Source organism: Thermobia domestica, chromosome 8 (assembly GCF_964235325.1).
Source record: "Thermobia domestica chromosome 8, izTheDome1.hap1.1, whole genome shotgun sequence".
Classification (NCBI taxonomy): domain Eukaryota; kingdom Metazoa; phylum Arthropoda; class Insecta; order Zygentoma; family Lepismatidae; genus Thermobia; species Thermobia domestica.
The window spans coordinates 246,231,489-246,252,939 of record NC_137461.1 but is presented as its reverse complement, the minus strand read 5'-3'; the positions used below and the strand labels follow the sequence as shown (position 1 = coordinate 246,252,939).

The following is a 21,451-nucleotide window of genomic DNA, read 5'->3' as shown; positions in this document are numbered from 1 at the left end:
TTAGGCTAAAGGAGACAGTGATGATGAGAGATGAGTGAAATGGTGGAATGAATAATGTGGGAGGAAACGGGAGAACCCCTAGAAAACCCATGAGCACGGTGGTTGACCACCACAAAGTCCACACGGCCCTTGGTTGTAGTAATGGGCTATTCACAAATGTCGCGTGTTTTTACGACGTCTAATTATATTTCTCTTGACAAGACAGAGCGCAAATGTTGATCACAGCAATACTTCCTCCATGTTGGCTTTCGCAAAACTGAGTGGCAAAGACGGAGCAAAAGACTGCTGTGTAGACACACACGAATTGCAACGTTTTGCTTGCAACGTCTTAAAACTGCGCAGGTAAATCGTTACCAAGCCGGAGCGTGTAGACCAGCCTTATGGCATCAAATCGCATGCCATTTCCTATTTTCTGAACGACCGTATGAGATTTTTCGTGTTTAGACCAAACTCTTATTTCGGAACGGAAGCGATACCGGGTGAGATAAAGTGAAAACAAATTTGTACCCTCCCCGCCAGTGGTATAAGAGTGAGAAAGCAACAATGACTAAATGAACAGCGGTGCAAGGACTGGTGAGGTTTTGCTAATTTATCTTCTGACTTTTGTGCTTTTCTGAGAGGTGTGCAAATTAACAGTATATTGCTTGGTATCAATATCCGTATGATATGCAGTGTAGTTATAACAGGAAAGGGTAGGATTTCCTACGAGATACTTCATAACATTTTTCCTCAGGTAAATCCTAAGATATCTCCTAGGATTTATCTCATAGTGTATAGCAAGTCTTGGTTGGCGAAACTATCACACAATTATTATTTTAAAACAAACTTTGCTTTGCTCAGTATTTGTTTTCTAGTTCAAAATAGATGATGGAAGCTAAAAGACTGATTACAAACGTGTGTTACGTTACACACGGAAGATATGTGGAGAAAGATCTAATTGTGGATCTGATCGTCCTGTCTCAATCTTTTCATAGTAAGGCCGAAAACTTTCCGATCGACTCTACGAGGCAGTTCATTGCTTTTGTTTCGTTATGTTTTAACTAATTGGTAATCAGAATATACAAATCAGAGGGGAAAAGAGGATGGGAGGGTCTTGTACTCCTAAAACTGACGCATACACACTACTTTAGAAAAGAGATAAAATTAATTAAATGAGTAAAAGATAAGGGTAGAAAATAAGCTGAAGTTACAGTGTATGCGATACACTACCACTCATGTAAAACTACAGTTCTGCAACTAATTAGCAACAAGATTAACTTTTATTTTATTTTATTTATTTATTTTACTTTTTTGAAAGAATTTATGGGAATTTAAAATGTCACAGCATTAGCTACGTATTACAAGATTTTGAATCCTCCTGTAGTTTAGAAATTTTCACCTGTTTTGTTTATAACCTAACTTACTTTCTTTTTCAAAAATAGACTCTGTTCTTAATTTTATTTTACATCAGTTTCTTACGTACATATGCCCAATAACGATACTATTTTAGAAATGCTAAATATACCATCACACAATACTCGTCACAGGAAAGCTGCTATTTGGTATCTTTATCAATAAAAGAAAATGACAAATTAAAAGCCTCTTTCTATTTTTCACTCTTAATTTCCGAGTACCCACTAGTACTTCATCTAATTTGTTCACTGTATGTCTCAAAACCTAGATTGACGTTAATCCTAAATTCGCTCATTACATGCACTAAATTCAATATACTTCCGCTTAATACACATGTTTTCCTGAAATAATCATCCAATCGTCATTCTGCAAAATGAAGTTGTAACTATTGTTACGTAAATTTTTGTTATGCAATTTTGTTATGTAAGTTTTTGATGATATTTTGTTCTATTATTTTATTTCTTACTTATTACTGTTAATATAATGTATGTTTCAGAGTAAAATGTCTTACATGCGGTCTGGAACTATACAAATAAATAAATTCCCTAAATCAAATTTTCAATTTTTTCCTCAATATTTAATTTATTATATAATTGTGCATACTAGAAAAAGGAACTCAACACAAGCATATAGATAAATTTAACAATGCAAGACAATTTAACAATATATGTGTAGAAACGAATAGACTATGAGAACAATGAATGTGAATAGACTATGAGAACAATAATATTGGAAACATTTTGCAAAATTTTTCATGATTTACAATTTTACTAATATCAAGAACGCTTAAACTCTTCTCTGTCTCTTTACTTTCTTATTCGCCTGTTCTACGTGCCTCTTGTTTCGCTTTGCTGACCTCAGAAACCTTCCTAATATACATGCAAAATGAAATTATACTTATTATGTAAGTTTTTGTTAATACGTTATTGATTTTTGATTCTGTTCTATTTTATTTTATTTCTTGCTTATTACTGTTACTATAATGTATGTTCCAGTGTAAAATGTCTTACATGTTGTATCTGAAAGTGTTGTATACAAATAAATACACTCCCGTAAAGGCAATAAAGAGGATTATGGGATTTGATAATCGCCGTTACCCATGAAGGTATTAACGGATTGACAATAAAACGATCTCACCAAAGATAAATGTTCTAACTCTTTTGGGCGGAAATTTATTTAGTTTAACGTCCCACAATTATCCCAGGTAGGTTGAAGAAGTTTTGGGTGGAAAGTACTGATTGAACTATGTATTTCCTATATTGTATAGAGTTGATATGTAGACCTACATCCTGTGGTAGCAAGGAAAGAGGCGAAAATGCAGCACGAAAACAACTACAGTATGTCATTAGGGATAATAATAATAATAAAAAAAGCAAATACTATGTTAGCAAGTATAGAGTTCAGAGGAATTATCAAGATCGGATTAGCATTTCAGAAAATGAATGGGGAAAACATGACTTGCTATGTAAATACCCGGTGTAGCTCAAAATGGATGTTGTTTACTTCCTGAGGACAGAAATGATATTCTCTATACTTGATTGAAGAGTCACCAAGAGGTGCAGCAATAGGTTTGGATTCTGAGATGAGAGAAGAAATAAATGAAGGTTTGGTAGAAAATCTCGCGGCGACAAAATCAAGGACCAAAACCTCGCCACCCAAAATCTCGCGGCCCAAAATCTCGCCAGGCCGAAACCTCGCCGGCCCAAAACCTCACCTTACCAAACCATCGCGTCCCAAAATCTCGCTTGGCTAAAACCTCACCGTCCTGATCTCGAGACACAGATTCTCACCTAAAATAAACTACGCGGGACGTAATCTCGCCTGGGAAGAAATGTCGTCAGTATAAAACGTCGTCACTACGATTTCTTCAATGTAGAATGTTCTATATATTGCTACATGTATATATTTTTAATAACACATAATTGCATTAAAATAATGAGAAGAAAAACTCTAACGCGTGCTTTGAAAATCTATCCTATATAAAAATGAAAACGACAATGTTTGTGACATCATATCTCTTCAGCCACCCACCCGATTTCGATAAAATTTTCGACATTGATGAGGTTCGGGCCTGAGATGTATTTTATAATTTCATTTTGACGGCACAACGAAGGGGAGAGGAAGATTGTGAAAATAAATAAAACTTCATAACTCTTGAATCACAAGACCAATTTCGATCTATTTTAGCATACAGATCAAGTTAGAGTATGGGATTTTTTTTTATTTCATTTCATTTTGATGGGAAGGGAAAGACATATAGAAATACATAAAAACGAAACTGGCTGCATTTGTTACCTAATAACTCGAGAATCACCCGACCGGTCTCAATTAAATTTTCAACATATATAGGGTTGGAGCCTTGGATAGTTTTTATTTCACTTTGACGATGACCTTAGGAAATTCTAACAAAATCGGATAATATTTATGAAAGTATGAAATAATATCATGAGTTTTTACGTCCCTCGATTACGTCTTGTAGGTTAAAGGAGACGTAGATGATCAGGATGAAGGAAACGATGGAATGAAGAAAGTGGGAGGAAACAGGAAATACCCCGAGAAAGCTCACGCGCACGATATTTTGTATCTTCTTCTTCTTCTTCTACTTATTATTATTATTATTATTATTATTATTATTATTATTATTATTATTATTATTATTATTATTATTTATAATATGGAATTGCATATTAAGAAACTCATCGGGTAAATTTTAAGGAAATGTTTCATTCCGCAAGGTTTTGCCCAGCCAGATTTTGGTCCGCGAGGTTTCTAGACGACGATGTTTTGACTAGGCTAGATTTTGGCCCACGAGATTTTGTGCGGCGAGGTTTTGGCCACGCGAGATTTTGGGCTCGGAGGTTTTGGTCCGCGAGATTTTGGACGGTGATGTTTCGGCCGCGAGATTTTGTCCGTATCCCAAAAATGAGTGCATCCGCATAATTGAAGTTTTAAAAAAATGTGAAAGTAAAAAATATGATGTAACGAAGGTTTGGGAACTTTTGTATGTGGTATGCACACGCTTTATTGTACAGAAGTAACATTTATCGTGTGGGTTGTTAAAGAATGTTTGCCCATAAAACAAAATTTTGTTTGTGGTGGTTTTCAGGTTGCGAGTAAACCCAGATTTTGAGAGGGTTGCGATGAAACTTAGGTATTGAAGAATATGGACTATATGACGACGGTTGCGAGTATATCCAATCAAGCGTAATAAAAATTTATATAAGGTGATTACTCTGTATATTGTCCTCACTGGTATAATATAGATGGTCATATTCTTTAATCTGTTTACAATATATTCTTACGTACTATAGCGTTCTTTTAAGAAGATACATTAGTTTAGTCCAGATATTTTATCAGCTAGCTAGAAAAGAAACATAATTCAATAATTTGCTTTTGTTCAAGAGTTAACATATGGAGCAACGGACAGACGAACGTAAAATATTACAATATTATAAGGTTTACTACCGAGATTTTAATGGAGATTATTAAAAAATTGGTTACAGAACAGAACACGACATTTAATACAAATATTAACACATTTTTATCATGCAACAAATAATATTAGCAAATACAAAATATCATTTCAGCCTTTGATAACAAACTTGTTCGCTAGATAGAAGCACACGTAAACCAGTGATGCCAACCTGTGAGAAAAATCCCATGTTGTGGGATTTTTCACAAGGATTTCTTGAAACGGGATATAGAAAAATGTGGTAAAAATTGGCAGGCGTTATGGGATTTTTCATTTACGTATTACTTTGACGCGAGCAAAATTGTCTATGGAGGACGAGCAGACGAATGAGTCTTCAATAAACTTAACAGTAATGCCAACTGTCAAATTTTATTACTATAAAATGCATGTTAATGTTAAAGTAAGTTAGTTATTCAGTGTCTTGTGAATCTCAAGAAACAAAAATCAAGGAACGTTCATTGTACTCTGGTATTAGAAAAAGTAGAAATGAAAGAAATAACAGAATTAACAGAAGAAACTGAAACGAGAAACATCGAACTTCCAAATCGTTCCACACGAAATGATTTAAGAATAGAACTTATCTAGTTTTGTTACGTTCAGTAGAAGACTATAACACAAAAACGCGACGGAAATACTGGATTCACAACAAAATATAGGTCTACCTATTTTCAACAGCATATTTAATTGTCTCTTTCAATTGGAAAGTGCATGTTCATAATCTGTTTGATAAACGTAGACGATCGGACCTTTTGAAAATTCATTCATATATTGAAGAAAATGACAGAGCAAATTGGGAATTTCTACTTCTCGAGATGGAATTTTATAACGTTTCAGGTTGGTATTAATGACGTGAACATATTCTTGATATTATTACGAGTACTTCGAAAATGCTGTGTGTTGACTTGAAGGAAAGACGACTGTTGTTTGTTTAGGCGATCATATGATTTTAGACAGTTAAAGCCTTTTCAGAATGACTCGTATTTTCGAGATTGGTTATAATAAAGGCAAATAAGTGAACAGTACGTGAAAAAAAAGAGGATTTCCTCGTATCAACAAAAGTATCAAAGCTGTGTTAAATTGTAACAAAGGCAACAACTTTGTCGCTATCCCCTCAAATATTGGACATCATATATGTTGGGGAAGTTAGATATCACACTCGAAGAGAATAATAGTAACAGCTAGGCCAGTACAACGTAATAATTGTGCAAGAATTGGATTTGGTAAGGAATGCCGTCTTGAGTTTATACATTCCGTTCCCATACTTAGAGGCAGATGAACAGTCGAAATTGGTACGAAAGCCAGATGACGTATAGTAGTGATTTCTGGACAGGTCATGGGCATATTTGAGGCATATATGATAAAAAGAGAACACCTATTACCCCAATGATTCCTGAGGTCTCTCTGACTGGGTACTTGAGTGTGTGTGGAGTTTTTCTCACAGATTTAATATTGCTATGGTTATTGATACAGTGGAAACTTACGCCATGCGGAATGGACAGGAAGCCAAAATCAGTGCAGGTCCAACCAAATGACAACTTTGGAGCCACAACACCGCCATGATATTCCATCCCTGTATGGCAGCGGCACAGCTTGCATTGTCATTCACCAAGACAAGGTGTCCGTTCATTGTACTGAACAGCTGAAAATTTTAGGAAGGTTAATGGTGGTCGCATGGGAGATCGGCCTCTTGGTCAACTCCTAGCAATGGACCTGATGTACCTACAGAAAGCAAGGTAGTTTTTGCATATTTTCTAATTCTTCTTTTTAGTATTACGTTCACGAACAATAAGTTACTTATTTCATATGCACGATCCCTTTTATTCTTGCTTTTAACGGATAGAGACTGTCTTATTTCGATAGGGAATAACGAACCTGCATAGCATATATGAAATTTTCTAGACTGGAAGCAGAGAACTGCCATACACTGGTAGCCACTGCCATACATGAACCGAACTTTAGTCATTGCTCTCAAAGACAAAGAAATCATAATATTATAGGCAATAATAAATAAATCAATATTTATGTCGAATATTAACGCTTTACCTTAACCATTATTATTACTTGGCAATCCACTAAGCACTATCTGAAAACCCCACAAGTAAATCAGATCATCACACAAGGGCGTGAATTACTCCTATAGAATTTTCATGATAAGGCATATATTTTCCATTCAATGTTAAAGTTATTATAGTATATAACTTCCAAATTTACTATGTCTATTAGCAAATTTCAACTCCAAATAAGACAATATATATATATATATATATATATATATATATATATATATATATATATATATATATATATAGAATACTTACACATTGTCAAATTGCTTAAACCTGATCCTGCTATTGGTAACAGAAGAATTCTTCCGTTCACATTGTAATCGCCTATCATTCTGTAGTAAGGGAAAACCAAACTGAACTCCAGATGATAATTCCTTGGATCAGCTCTACAATTTAAATAAATTCAAATTATAATTCTAGTATTACACACGAAAAAACTTTTATATAGGTATAAGATACCTGTATTTACAAATTTCTCTTCGTGAATACCCAACTAGTAAATTATACTTTCTATATAAATATAGGTACTTGTATTTACAAATTTTTCTTCATGAATACCCAATTAGTAAATTACATATATACGTAATATTGGATGTGTTTCTTACACCAAAACAACCAAAGATAATGACAATGATAATTTGAATTTTACTGGAAGATAGTGGCCACATAATTAGCTGCTAAAGAAAGTTGTATTGGCAAAAGTATATGACTCGTACTTGTCTACGATTTTCAAAACTACGCTTCCTCCATGATGAATTGAGAGATATTAAGAAAAGCACTTAAATATTCGGTGATATCATTATTGATTAAGATCGTAAGGTTTATTCTATATTGCTAGTAATGTGACTGAATGTCTCACATGAGATGAATAGCATTGTAGACATTTTGCCTAAACTGTATTACGAATGATAAATTGTATGATCTTTTGGTGATGATGGTGTGAAGTTGTTTTCATTGCAAGGTAACGGAATAAATATCTACAAATATGAAATCAAAATATCTCGGTGATAACTGGGATAGTGTGGTCCGGTTTGTTTTCTCAGAAAGAGCAATTTCTCACAAATATATAAAGGTAATCACTATAGTCACCTCAACAGATCTTCAAGTGCGCTTCTGTGGTTGTTCGATATGTTTCAAGGTGGAATTCAACTTTCTTACAAATGTTCTAAAACCTTTGAGTTGTCACAAATTTATAAACAAGAATAGTTCCAAGTGATTGGTAAGCTCAACCAGTGCTTAGTAGAGTCCATTGCTGCGGTCGCATTCCGACTCTAGTTACTTAATGGGAATATCTCTTGTTGAGTTGCAATTTCTGGACAGATAATAATGTGTGAGACTTCATGACACTCACAAATTGTTTGTCACTTTTGTACGGTAATATGTTCATCATAACTGAAGAGCAAATGAAAAGTAACCTATAAACCATTTCAAGGAAGGAAGTTAATAGTTTGTTCTTGTGTAATTATTAGCTATTTCAAACGCATTCAGAATGTATACCCCACAGTGTTATCTTACAGATGACTAGTTGATGTTTCCGTTTTCTTAAAACTTTCGGCAGCATTCTTTGAGTACGTTAATGGTTGCTGATTTGATATGCCTTAGTAATTCCGGAAGTAGCAATGGATTTGGATTGAAATAAACGATTTCTTTTTCTAACAAGGAGAATGCATCTGTTACCAAGGGAAAATCACATGAGAAGGTCCAGTGTTATAGGGAAAATCACATGGAAAGAGACTTTCAAAAAGGCGAGTGTGACGGAGTCCCAAGTATTATGCGAGGAGAACTAAACTAGTTTGTAGTAGAGAACAGGTTAAGGAAGGTTAACAGAATGTACTCGTACGTATTCTGACTGGTATATTATACTAAAGCTAATGGATCCAACCAAGCACTTGGCGTCATGCGGTAACTTATATTCGAGAAAGATGTAAGTATATAGCAATAGATTATTCTGCACGAATTTCCCTTTATCCAACTTCCTCTTTCTTAAATGACAATATTTATGTCTCTCCACTTACACACTCTCCAGGAATTACTAAGGCAGATTAAAACCACTATGTACAACCTTGCTTAGGATATAATACAGAATGGTTGGCAATGACAGAAGTGCCCATACAATATCTGGAAAGTAGCTCGTAAGAAGCACAATGAATACTATCGGATTTAGTATATATTTCGGGAAGATAAACTACAAAGATCATTCTTTCAAATGGCATATATTTTAATTTTCTTTCTTTAGTTTTGGTGAACATATAAATGTGAAAATTTGACTAGAAATTTGTTCTCAATCTACATTTGGAGCAGTGGGTGTAACCTAGAAATAAGCATTCTCGTATTTTATTTGAACTATGGGATTTAAGGGTGACTCATAGTGATGTGGCACACTACAACATCTTATAAATTTATTTGTAAACAGGATCCACGTCAAAGATTGTGTTACCAAGGAAGTATGCAAATTCTTTTGGGTGTGATACATTTTCTGCTTAGGGCGTTTAAAACTAATTTAGTAATTTAATAATGCACATTTTCCTATTATATAACTTCTCTCATTGGTAGGTGCTCCCTCGTGTCAATGTGGTTAGTGTACGCAACTTCACAACGAAGACTCGAGTTCGATTCCCGGAGGAAGATTATGTGGTGTGTATTAGTCGTTTATCTGTACTTCTCAGTCTCAAATAGCATGGGTGCTGAAGAGAAATTAAACACATTTAAAACCAATTCAATTGCAAGTACGATTACATCGTTTAATGTAGTTCGTATTCTTTTGGATGACTTGAGTTGCTTTGTAGTTTTAATTAATCATTTAATATTGTTTTACACTGTTGGACAACTTCGATCATTTAGTAACATTACTTTAGTTATCAATATATTTCTTGTAAAATTATCTTCAGTGTATTAGTAGATCCACTTTAGTCGTTTAGGATATTTTTGAATACAAGACGTCTTTATATGGCAAAGAAAATTCTCATTATTATAGCGGTAATGTACCGTAATGTACCGTAATGTACCGTATGTTATAAAATGTGAAGACCAGTTAAATAATTAAAAGCTTTATGTAGTATACTAAAATAATTAATCTTTACTAATTTTAACCTTCTAAGATATAAAACACCGTTCATTAAGCTCTGTACGAAGAATAGCGATGCCAACTCATTAGAGTGTAATAAATAACTCAGATGATCTTTAAGAAAAGAAAGATTTAATGTGCTTAGGGATGTGCACGAAACAAAATTTGTGGCTATCTCGTCTCGAAAATGTGCTGTAAAAGTAACGTCTCGACTAGAAAAATGTACATTTCTCTATTGGAAGAGCCCTATCTGGACTCGAATTTTGTCAGGAAAATCCTGTCTCGACTCGTCTCGTGCGCATCCCTAAATGTGCTACCAGATTGCCAACGAAGTTCTATTTTAATTTCTTGTAACAAATGAGTTTATTTAAAAAAAGAAAGAAAGAAAGAAAGAAAGAAAGAAGTACGATATATTTACTGTATTTCTAACATAGCAAACCAAGCAAATAATTAGTTTACATTTAGGTAGTAAAAGACTTCTTCGACAGAGCTAGTTAAATGTACTTCTAATTTCTTAAATTTGGTATAATTCTCGATAGTTTTATAGCATTTTCTATTTACAACTTACATTACAATAAACTATTTATATCTTAAGACTAATCGTTTACTTATTGGTGAATATTTAAAAAAAAAATGTGTAGAAGACTGTGCTGATTAACAGAAGCATACCGCAGAATAATACCAAACATACAGAAACTATATAGAATAACGTGATATTCTGAGAAGTGAGGTTGCTTATTACGTTTATTATATACGTTTCTCCTTGTCTTATCTTTAGCGCGTATAATTTTATATTCTTCTCCTGCAAAATTTTGTATTTACTATTAGCCTGGATGAAATAAGAGAAACGACAAGGTATATTATTATTATTATTATTATTATTATTATTATTATTATTATTATTATTATTATTATTATTATTATTATTATTATTATAAGCTTTTATACTTACTTGGCAGAATAGAATTTTAATTCATCAAAGCCAAAATGTTCGTTATCCTTAAGAGATAAAGTAAGTCCAACTGGTCCTTGTCCCTGATCCATCACCAATAGTGGCACTGTCAGAGGTATTATCTTTGGAATGCCATACTCTTTCAATCCTAGAGAAAAGAAAGAATTTATGTTAGACCTATTACATCTAAGAGAAACTTTACTTAAATGCATTTTAAAATTTACTGAGTTGACAAAAATTTCAAAAGAGCTTACGGGGATGAAAACACTTTCCCTAAAGAGGTTGTAAGAACATTTTAAGATATTAACACTTTCAAATCTACCTCCGAGTACTGGTCTTACGAGGGAATCTATCCAAGTGCAACTCTGACTTCGAGTCGAGACTATGGTCGTTGGATATCTTGTAGCAAAAGAACATAACACGAAAAGTGATACATCCTCGGTCGCAACCGTTGCGGAGATATAAGCGTGAAAAGTTAGAAATTGAGCTCCATACTATACATTACAAAGTCAGCTTCCGGCTCAGATTTTTCGGAAACGGTGAGGTAAGGAAACTCAGCGAATACATATCAAATTAGTGTTGGGAGACCACCACCTTTTGAATGAAAAAATGTTGCCCCCGGGGCACTCGCAGGGTCCCAGGCGGGGTCCAACTCAAAATTGGCAAATGGAACCGGGGTCAAGTAGCATATTGTATGAAAGCTATTGTTAAGTAAAAGAAAATAGTACAAATCTCAACTCTCTATGATGACCCTGTGCAAACGGGCAACTGGTCAAAATGTCAATACAACCTACATCAGAAAATATATAGCCACTCTTCCAAATCCGTTAAGTTGTGACAATAACAAAACAGAAACTTTTGCCTTTTGAACTTTTCACCCTCCACGACTGTTGCGATTGACAATGTATCCTTTCTCTTCTAGGACACGCAATCCAAAGGCCATGGTCATTCTATGGTCCATTGGTCATTCGAAGTCACACTTATACTTGGATAAGGTCCGTTGTGTAACTCTGTGAGAGACTCTGCAACAATTTGTTTAACTTCAATACCTTGCACTTTTAAACGTGTTTTTCTGTTTTGTTGTATGTATAGTATGGAGCTCAATTTCTAACTTTTCACGCTTATATCTCCGCAACGGTTGCGATCGAGGATATATCACTTTTCGTATTATGTTCTTTTGAGACAAGGTATCCAACGACCATAGTCTCGACTCGAAGTCAGAGTTGCACTTGGATAGGTTCCCTCGTTAGTACGTTATTAATATAACTGGAAGGAATCTGTATGTGGTTCGGGAGTTATATATAAGTTTCTCAGTAAATTTCTGAGTGTGGTGATCGGTTGTCGATTGTATCAAAAAATTATTCGAGTTCGAGCTTAGAATAAAAATCTTGATATTTTGAATGGTGTAATTGTGAACGTCTCGAACAATGAAAATATGTTTTAAACGGTACAGTAGAGTGCCGAAAAGTTGGCCTAATGTGGGCCAAAGGGTGGCCAAGTTTGTGAAAATGCCGGGTTATCTGGAATGGTAATTAAAAGAATAATCATAAGTATTTCGTCAAAAAATTCAGTACTATACTTATATGTATTAGTTGCTTGAGAATACAACAGAGTATAAACTGCCCAATTACCCTTACACAAAGGAAAAGTACATACTTGATGAAGGCATAGAGCCTTTATTATACATGAAATTGAAAATTAATGAATACACACTGTACAGTAATGTACCTGATAAGACAGATCTTAGAAAAAATACCGGCAATGACCTTGAAGGGATGTGCACGCGCGGGGTTTTTCGCCCTACCAGGGTGTGACCGGGTTATCCGGACTGGCAGGTTATTCAGTGCCTAGGTTTAGGAACTTTGCTGTACTGTACGGCTGAGAAACAAAATACCTATAAACGTTTTTCAAACATTTTGCATTGTTTCTCGTACATTTTGCATGGAAGTGAAAACATTTAGTTAAATGTTACTTTCTAGCAATGTCACTAATGATATCAGTAACTTTTTTTTGTTTTTGTTTTTGTTTTTTTTTTGTTTTGTTTTACAAATCATGTTTGTGTTTTTACTTTTCCTTTTCTTTCCAGCAGAGGAGTATTTGTTTAATGCAATATTCTAACAGTTCTATTTTACAATATCGATAAATGTGTGCATCTTTAAATCGAACATGCAAAGATTTACTTCCCGTATATTCAGCATGTTGACTATTTTCCCTTTTACTACATAGTACTCATGTTTCAATAAGAGCTAAACTGGCAGAAAACTGAAATTTACACAGCTACATGAGCCCGTGGGAAAAAGTACTTATGCACCCTCTTGGCTGTATGGCTAGAGTACGAGTCTTCGGTGTGGAAGACCCAGCTTCGATTGCCGGTGGCAGTAATGCGGTTCGGATACCACGTTAAGCTATAGATCCACTTCATATGTTCCCTCGCTGTTCAATAGTCGCTAATCTATAACTAATACATCTAAAGTTGAGAACATGCTGAGTTGAGTTGAGTTGATTTTAGTATATGAGACGTGGACCTACTGATTAACGTGGAATCCGAACCACATGAGCTCCCGCCGGGAATCGAACCCGGGTCTCCCACGCCAAAGTCACGTACGCTAACCGCTTAGCCATGAAGGAGCTCTGAGAACATGTTACAACACACCATATGTGGATAAGCAGCAGACTCATTTGATATCATGTAGTTCGAATGGAATAGAATTGAATCTAATAGAACACATGGCCTTAAATAACAAGTTTGTATTAAGGTATTTGAGCAGATAAAAAGATAATCTCACCAACAGTATCTGACGTTCTTGAACAGAAATGTTATTCCTTGCCGTAAGAGACGCTACACTAGTTTACTATACCAATTTAATTCCAAGGTTATCAAGTGTACAGGGTGGCCCATCATTATGTATATGCTATTTCAGACTGCGGTAAAGATACTAGAAACATAACTAGAACATAAAATTGAACATAAACACGCCAATCTCATACCTTTCTAGATAAGAATTTTAATTACTGTTCTTCATGGCATGGTCAACCTATGCACCATCCATGCCTAGAGATCAAGAGCAACGTTGTCACAAGGAGCTTAACAGATCAGAATTGGTATCCTGTGGAACTCTTCTGTGCCAGTTTCCAGTAGCTAGGTCAAATTGCGTATGTGATATTGATATTCCCTCCAGTACAAGCAATTGTGTAGGTTAACATTTCCTGAAACATGCAATTTGGCCACATTTGTCCAAATGTTATATTCTTTCAAATCTAGATTTTGCTTGAGCATTCCCAGCCATTTTTCTGCAAACTCCAAGCCCCTAGGCAAATTACCGTCGTTAAGATTATTTATCAGATGAGGATGATATAGCTTTAATTTCAAATCCTTCATTATTTTCTGCAGTGTTGTTCGTGAAATGTTCATCTCTCTGAAAATATGCCTTTGAGATTTTGGCATTCCAGGGGACGAGTTACCGGCTTCCAACACACGAGTTCTTTTAACATCTGTATGCATACTTAGGGGTCTACTAGTACTTGCATGGAAAACACTACCAGTAGCGTATCAAATTATTCTTGTGATTTTTGACACAGAGGGGTCAGTTCCTCCAAACTCGACTCATCCTCCGTCTCACCTTCGCGTGATTGTTTATACACAAACGCACACGCTCTACCAGAGGCAACCGTTCCGTCATTCTGTCTGGTATACACTAACGGTTCTAAGTCCAGTGGCCATTATCCTTACTCTCAGGTTACACAGTATTGCCATATAGAAACCTATTTATCCAGAATTACAAATGTTACAGTCAGTCAAATAACATATACATAGTTATGAGTCACCCTGTATATTGACACTATAATACATGCAACGGAAACGAAACACAGGGTCCATTTCTTTGGTATTAAAAATCAGGGACCTTCATACGATAAGAATTATACTTACCTTGTGTCTTTAGTATCTCCATGATGCTTTCCACTGCATTTTTGACACAGTCGTTAAGTTGGGGATCGTCCACATCGCACACCGTCACGTAATCAGCTGAAATAAATTTGGCTTATTAAAATTTTTCATCATCAGAGGAAATTCTAATGTATCTAAAGATTAACATTTTCAAGGAATGAATGCATTGTACGTTATTTCTTTACATATGGATTGGGGACGTGTACAATAATATAATTGGAAACGATTGATGGAATGGGAATGTGGGAGTAGACGAGAGCATCTTCAAAAAACCCACTAACAAGACGTACGCAACAAACTTACATGACTTGGAATTTAATCCGGAACCTCTTGCACCAGAAACGAGCACCCTACAGCAGAACCACCTCCTACAGTTTATTTCTTACTTCGATATTTAGCGAATTTTTTGCATTTTACTCGTAATCTGTAGTAGTTCATACGCAATAATTACTCTTGCGTTTAATTTTGGTCTAGTGTATAACACAGGTGGCTTTGATACACTGGGTTCCGGGTTGGATTTTCGATGGAAAAGCCTTAAGATTTGAACACCATTACTAAAATTTGTAAAAATGAAATGAAATATTTAAGTTTTACGTCCCACGGTTATGCCGGGTAGGCTAAAGGAGACGGTGAAGATGAGAAGTGAATGAAGTGGAGGAATTAAGCAAGTGGGAGGAAACGAAAGGACCCCGAGAAAACACGCGAGCACGATCTTTGTCCACCACAATGTCCACATGGCGCGAGCTGAGATTGAACCCGGGTCCCCAAGCATCGGAGGTGAACGCTCTACCACTGAGCCACCGTTCCCCCTACTATAACTTGGATTCCAGGTTATAGTATAGGCCCATGTTTCATATGGCCTCGGTGCTAAATAGGCACACTCAATTCCAATCAATCATTATCGGAGGAAATGTTTTACATGAACGTATTATTAACCCTGCTTTACAAAGAGGGGAAAAGAATAGGCATAGAAAGCTTAATTCCTGTATCTTACCCAACACTAGGAAGTACTCGTATGAGTCTGTATTACGTAAACAAACCAGCAACTTCTATTCGTTTCCTGACATCAGTACCTCCATCCACAAATAATAATAAATGTCTTCACAAGTTAAAAACAATCCTATTCTAAGCCTTCTTTCCTAGTTGGCTGTGGATCGCTGTCCTCTACTTGTTTCAATCTTGTGACATATCCGCTGTGGCACAACACTGCACTAGAGACCTGCACGAGCCGGGCCTGGGCGGGCCGACTCTGTTATTTCTTTGGGTCGAGCCGGGCTTGGGCGGGCTGACACTGATTTCTCTTCAGGTCGGCCCGGGCTGGGGCCGATTAATTGCAATTCTTTAATAATTATTGACTTTCGTTAAACGATAATTAGAATAAAGGCAAAGAATGAAGAAGTGTGCCCGTGAAAAATGTTACAAAATGAAACTTTTAAAATTTATCGGGCCCGGGCCGGGTTTGGGCCAAGAATTTTTAAAAAACTTATCGGGCCGGGCCGAAAATCTCCACCCGGGCTGGGCCGGGCCTAGGTACATTCGGGCTGAATTGGGCTCGGGCCGAAACTTTCGGCCCGTGCAGGTCTCTAAACTGCACCATATCGTTCTAAATACGTACAATCTTTGCACTTCTTTGGCCGGTCTAGAGCTCGTTCCAATTTGAACTACGTATTCCAAAGCTATTCTTCTTGCATGTTCAAACCATCTTAGTCTACTTTCTTTCAGTTCTTATCCCACTGGCCTCACCTTTACTGTTCTCCAAATCATTCCCTTCTCAAGTTCTTTTTTTCTGCGTCACTTCACACATCCACCATAGCGTCTTAATCTTCATAACATGCAAGTTTTGTTCCTCTTTCTTCTTCGTCGCCCAACATTACGTTCCATGTAATATAGCACGTGTCGCTATTGTTTTGTACTATTTTTTGTGATGCAAACCCTTTCAGCACAAAGACTATATGAAACAGACCTGAAGTGAGATCCAAACAACTAGTCGAGTTTGTATGCTAGGCAAGAACCCCGCTGGAATCTGGACTTTGCGTACAGATAGTACACGTCTTAGTCATTTGGCTGTGAATAAGTCTACGAATGGTAATGCCTAACCACATCAACCGCTTGAAGCGCAGTCAAAACAACAACCATTGCGCTGTCAATATCATTAAACTTCCTAATGATCAACTCCTGATATAATTAATTCTAAATTTCGAGACCAGGGTTTCTTTTATTTTTCTTCTTTCGTTATTCTTCATTCATATTTTATCTTTTCATTCTTCTATTTTCTAATCTTGAATAACTCTCCTGAGAATTGGACGCATAAAGAAGATACGAATACTATTATAGAACTCCTTCGTAGCTATGTGGACACACATCTTTGGCGTGGGAAACCCGGGTGCAATTCCCAGCAGGAGCTCGTGTGGTTAGGATCCCACGTTAAGCTGTAGGTCATAAGGCCTGGCTCCTGAACAGAACACTAAATTCAAATCCAAATCCGGGGCACGGTGGCTCAATGATTGAGAGCTTAGTTTTGGTATGTAGAGTACCTGGTTTGGTTCCCGGCCGAGTAAGTTTATAGTGGATAACAATGTCTCAGTGGGTTTTCCACGGATAATCCAATTTCCTCCCACATTCTCATTCCAACATTTGGTGTATCATCATTTACTCGTCTTCAGGCAGGCTCGTATCTACGGGGGGCCTAGGGTGGGCCGCACCCCCTAAAATCTTCACGGTAAGCTTGCAAATTAACTATAATATGCTGATGAATTATAATATGATTGCGTCGGCTCCCTCTAACTCTACCGGGCTCCCCCCTGCAGCTTTTGAGTGGCTACCGGCCTGCTTGCCTTAATCACAGTCTCCCTTAGCGTAAAGAGTACCATTGTGGAACGTTAAACTGAAACGTTTCACTTCATTTTATTTTCAAATCAAATCCGAAAAAAAAAATCAAACCGGCTAGCTAAATCAGTGAAGGAACAAATAATGTCTTTTTTGTATATACATAGTTAATTAAACTTCACTAGGTGCTCAGTGAGTAATTGGACTGTTATTATATAATTGTGATCCTTACTTTGCTAACACAAATGATGCAGAAATTGCCTGAAAACACAAAATGAATGTATATGACCTTAATATGACTCATGCACTCGCTCTTCCTGTTACAAATTTCTCATTAACAAGCAAAATCAGACATTGTGCTGACTGTGCTTGTATGCATTTACGATGTGAACATAATATGGAAATGTAATGTCGTTTATGGGAAACTTTTTCAAGGATATCTACTTTATTATGACATTAAATTAGCCTAACTGCCAACAAAAAAACTATTGTATCCTTTTCAACACATTGTTTTAAATACCGTAATACCTTGATGTTAAGGGTCTTCAATACAGCGAAATTAAACTACCGCTAATTTTAGAGTTTTTCTGTAATATCTTCAAAACAAATAAAAATGTTCAAAAAGCAGAAACGTAGTGAACTATACAATATGATTTTGCATGTCATACCGTTAACACAACTCATCTATCTGCTTCCGATTTGTAGCTGTAGATACGTTTAGTATTTTTTGCGGGTTCTGTAAATAGTGGCATACCAAAAACAGATAGGTAAATTGTGGTAAAGGTATCACACGCAAAATCATATTGTTTACTTCACTACGTTCCTGCTTTTTGAATATTTTTATTTGTTTTGAAGATATTACAGAAGAACTCTTAAATTAGCGGTAGTTTAATTTCGTTGTAGTGAAGATCCTTAAAAGCAAGCTACTTTTCCTTATAGTTTCCTCTTTGGCAGAGCACAATACTTCATTATTGTGCTATCTTGACAGAGTTACGTACGTAACTTAAAAAAAAAAAGGTCTTTACCTAGTCAAACGAAGAAAATATTATTGGCTAGAAATGATCAGCTACACATACATACGTAGGCTATCTCAAAAAGAGTAATCCTTCTTCGAGAAACCATTCTCGCTAGTCCAGAGGCTAGTGAACATGCATTTGAAGCACGTGTTGCCCAGTCTTATCCTATGAAGAAGAGCATTCACTTCGTTAATGTAGACTCCAATTTAAAATGTAGACTCAAGTATTATGTAGCTCTTGTGGTGGTGCTAAAACGGACACTAAATCTTAATACAAGAGGAATATACCAGCACTTTGAAGTTTCCTAGGCAATTTGCCATCTCGTACAAAAGCATCATTTATCGCACTCCTTTCTCCAGAAAAAAAGCAAATCTTAACAGCCACGACTCTAAGTATGTTACCTTATCAAGAATAACGAAGGGGAGGGAAAAAGAACTCGCACTCAGAAATGCTTAAACACTGGAAATACAATTTCGTTTTGGTTGTTTTGTGTTTCCTTTATATAATAATATATTATGCTAGTGAAAGATAAAGCAAACACACCTACAGAGACTTTTTTTTTTTTTTTTTTTTTTTTTTTACAGAATTCCATATCAACCTTCAATCTCAATATATATACCAGTTTTGCAATTCCAGTACTAGTTATTTTATTTTTATTTCTTGATTTTCCTTCTACATCTATTAAGATTTTTTTTTTTAAAAAAAGAAAAGAAAACTTGTTCGCACCTTCAATATGAAGAAACTTGTTTGTGACAACGACAAGACTAGTTTTCATATCAAAAATCTGATGACTAACTAAATGGAAAAAGTGTTCGAGAATTGAGTTCTTGTATTTGACAACAATCAAGCAATTTATGCTGGGTTTTGTTTGACCATTTGCTTCAGCATTGACCATGTGACCTTAAACTAATACGACCTAAACATAATTTATGAATGTAGTATTCAAATAGGCCAGGTTAGTAAATTGAATTACCATCACCATGAAGTCTGTTTCCAACAAGAAATATTTATTTTAAATAATATAATTATGACAGATTTTACCGCCAGTATAAGTGCGTGTGTTGCACATGTGATACAGCCGGACCTGGCTGTTTAAGTCAGTCAATTTCCCTGAGCCGAACCTTTCTCCTTTCGAGTTCGGCCACCAAAGAGTGATCTTTATTTCTTGAGCGATGAGGTACTCTCCTAAAAAAATTGGTTCAAATCCGGCAAGTAGTTATCGAGGAATAAAGTTCCACACACAAGGAGAGCAGAGCCTGTTTCCGTCTGAGCTCGATCACCAAACATAGCGATCTTCTTTGCTTAGAAATTGGGGTACTTGATCACTAAAGCTGATTCAGATATTGGCAGTAGTTACAAAGAGATAAAGTATCACATTGAGCCAAGTTTGTTCCTAGCCGAGCCTATCCACCAAATCCAGTGATCTTAATTCCTTCGACGATACGTTAATCGAATTCCAAACTTCGAGAAATAAAGTATCACATAGAAGCCAACCCGAAGAGAGGTGAGCCTGTCTGTTGGTATTCCTTAACCCCTTCAGTGCGTAATTTTCAGATGCGAACCGCTGTAAAAAGTTTTTTTTTTTCTTTCTTTCTTGAGAACTCTGGGTGTTGATTGTAAATCTTTTTCAAAATCACTTACATCAAATCACTAATTAATAACTCTTTCTCGATATCAGCATCGTTGAAATATCGTTTTAAACCCATTACTGTCCTGTCTCCTCTTAAACAAAACAAAGAATGAAAACTGTCTTTGACGAAGCCCAAACTCTATTTTCATTACTTTCTGTTTCCTCTTCTTCTTTTAATTTAACAACAATTGAAACCAGCTGAGCGCAAACTCGCTAAATATTGTCGGGATAGCATTACTCATACTATGGGCAAGTATATTCGCCATACGCAATACAAAATAGCCAAAGCAAAATGAAAGCGTATATATACGCCATCCGCACAGCAGGTGCGTTTTGAAGACACGAGTTAACCCAACACCCACACTGAAGGAGTTAAATGATTAGCTCTTTACCAGCCATATTTGGTTTAGATCTATGAAACCTTTACATTAGTTGCTCCGGTATTATCAAATAGTAATACATAAAGTTTAAATTAAATTAAATTTTATATTTTAGATATAAAAAGAAAAAATAGAGTTTTTCTTCGTAATTCATATAAACCAATTTGTTAAATTTAGTTATAAGCAAAAATTTCAAGAACCTAAATTTCTTTTTTAAATATTAATAGAAATCAGTGTTCGATTATAGGTTATGTAAAATTTATAAATGCAAATATATGCCTATTCCGAGTAATTCCAAGAATATCGTAAGTCTTAATGAACGTTGACATCTGATTTGCGCGTACGTTTGAGACAATATAGCTGTCTTTCAAAATTTAGTTTTTTTTTACACAAGTTTATATTTACAAGTATAAATTTAACTAAGCCGTCGAATTTCCAAAAATACATTACACTTTAAAAAGAACTTTATTTTATTTTTTTCTTTTGCTTCTTCCAAGATAAGAAAAATTACAGACAATTGTTTATGTAACAGCTTCTGGATCTTATCATGTGAATCAAACAAAACATAAATAAGATACCTATCCTCTTTAGCAACGGTTTATTTCCTAAAAAGAAAGAGAATATTAACTCAGGTTGATGTGTTTTCTAAATTAACTTTTTAATCAGGAAACAATTTCTTAGAAATGTCACTCCTCTCAGGTAAAAAG

General features: G+C 35.6%; 1 protein-coding gene across 1 annotated transcript in view; it reads right to left on the bottom strand.

The window, feature by feature from the left end:
• The window catches only part of LOC145691989 (protein takeout-like), a 78,346-nt gene that overhangs the window by 31,365 nt on the left and 25,530 nt on the right, over window positions 1-21,451 (bottom strand). Inside the window, exons 2-4 of the mRNA XM_081767287.1 lie at window positions 14,875-14,970; window positions 10,947-11,094; window positions 7,183-7,316 (exon numbers count right to left, since the gene is read on the bottom strand). Coding sequence (XP_081623413.1) covers window positions 7,183-7,316; window positions 10,947-11,094; window positions 14,875-14,970 — 378 coding nt within the window. The remainder of the gene's footprint in view (window positions 1-7,182; window positions 7,317-10,946; window positions 11,095-14,874; window positions 14,971-21,451) is intronic.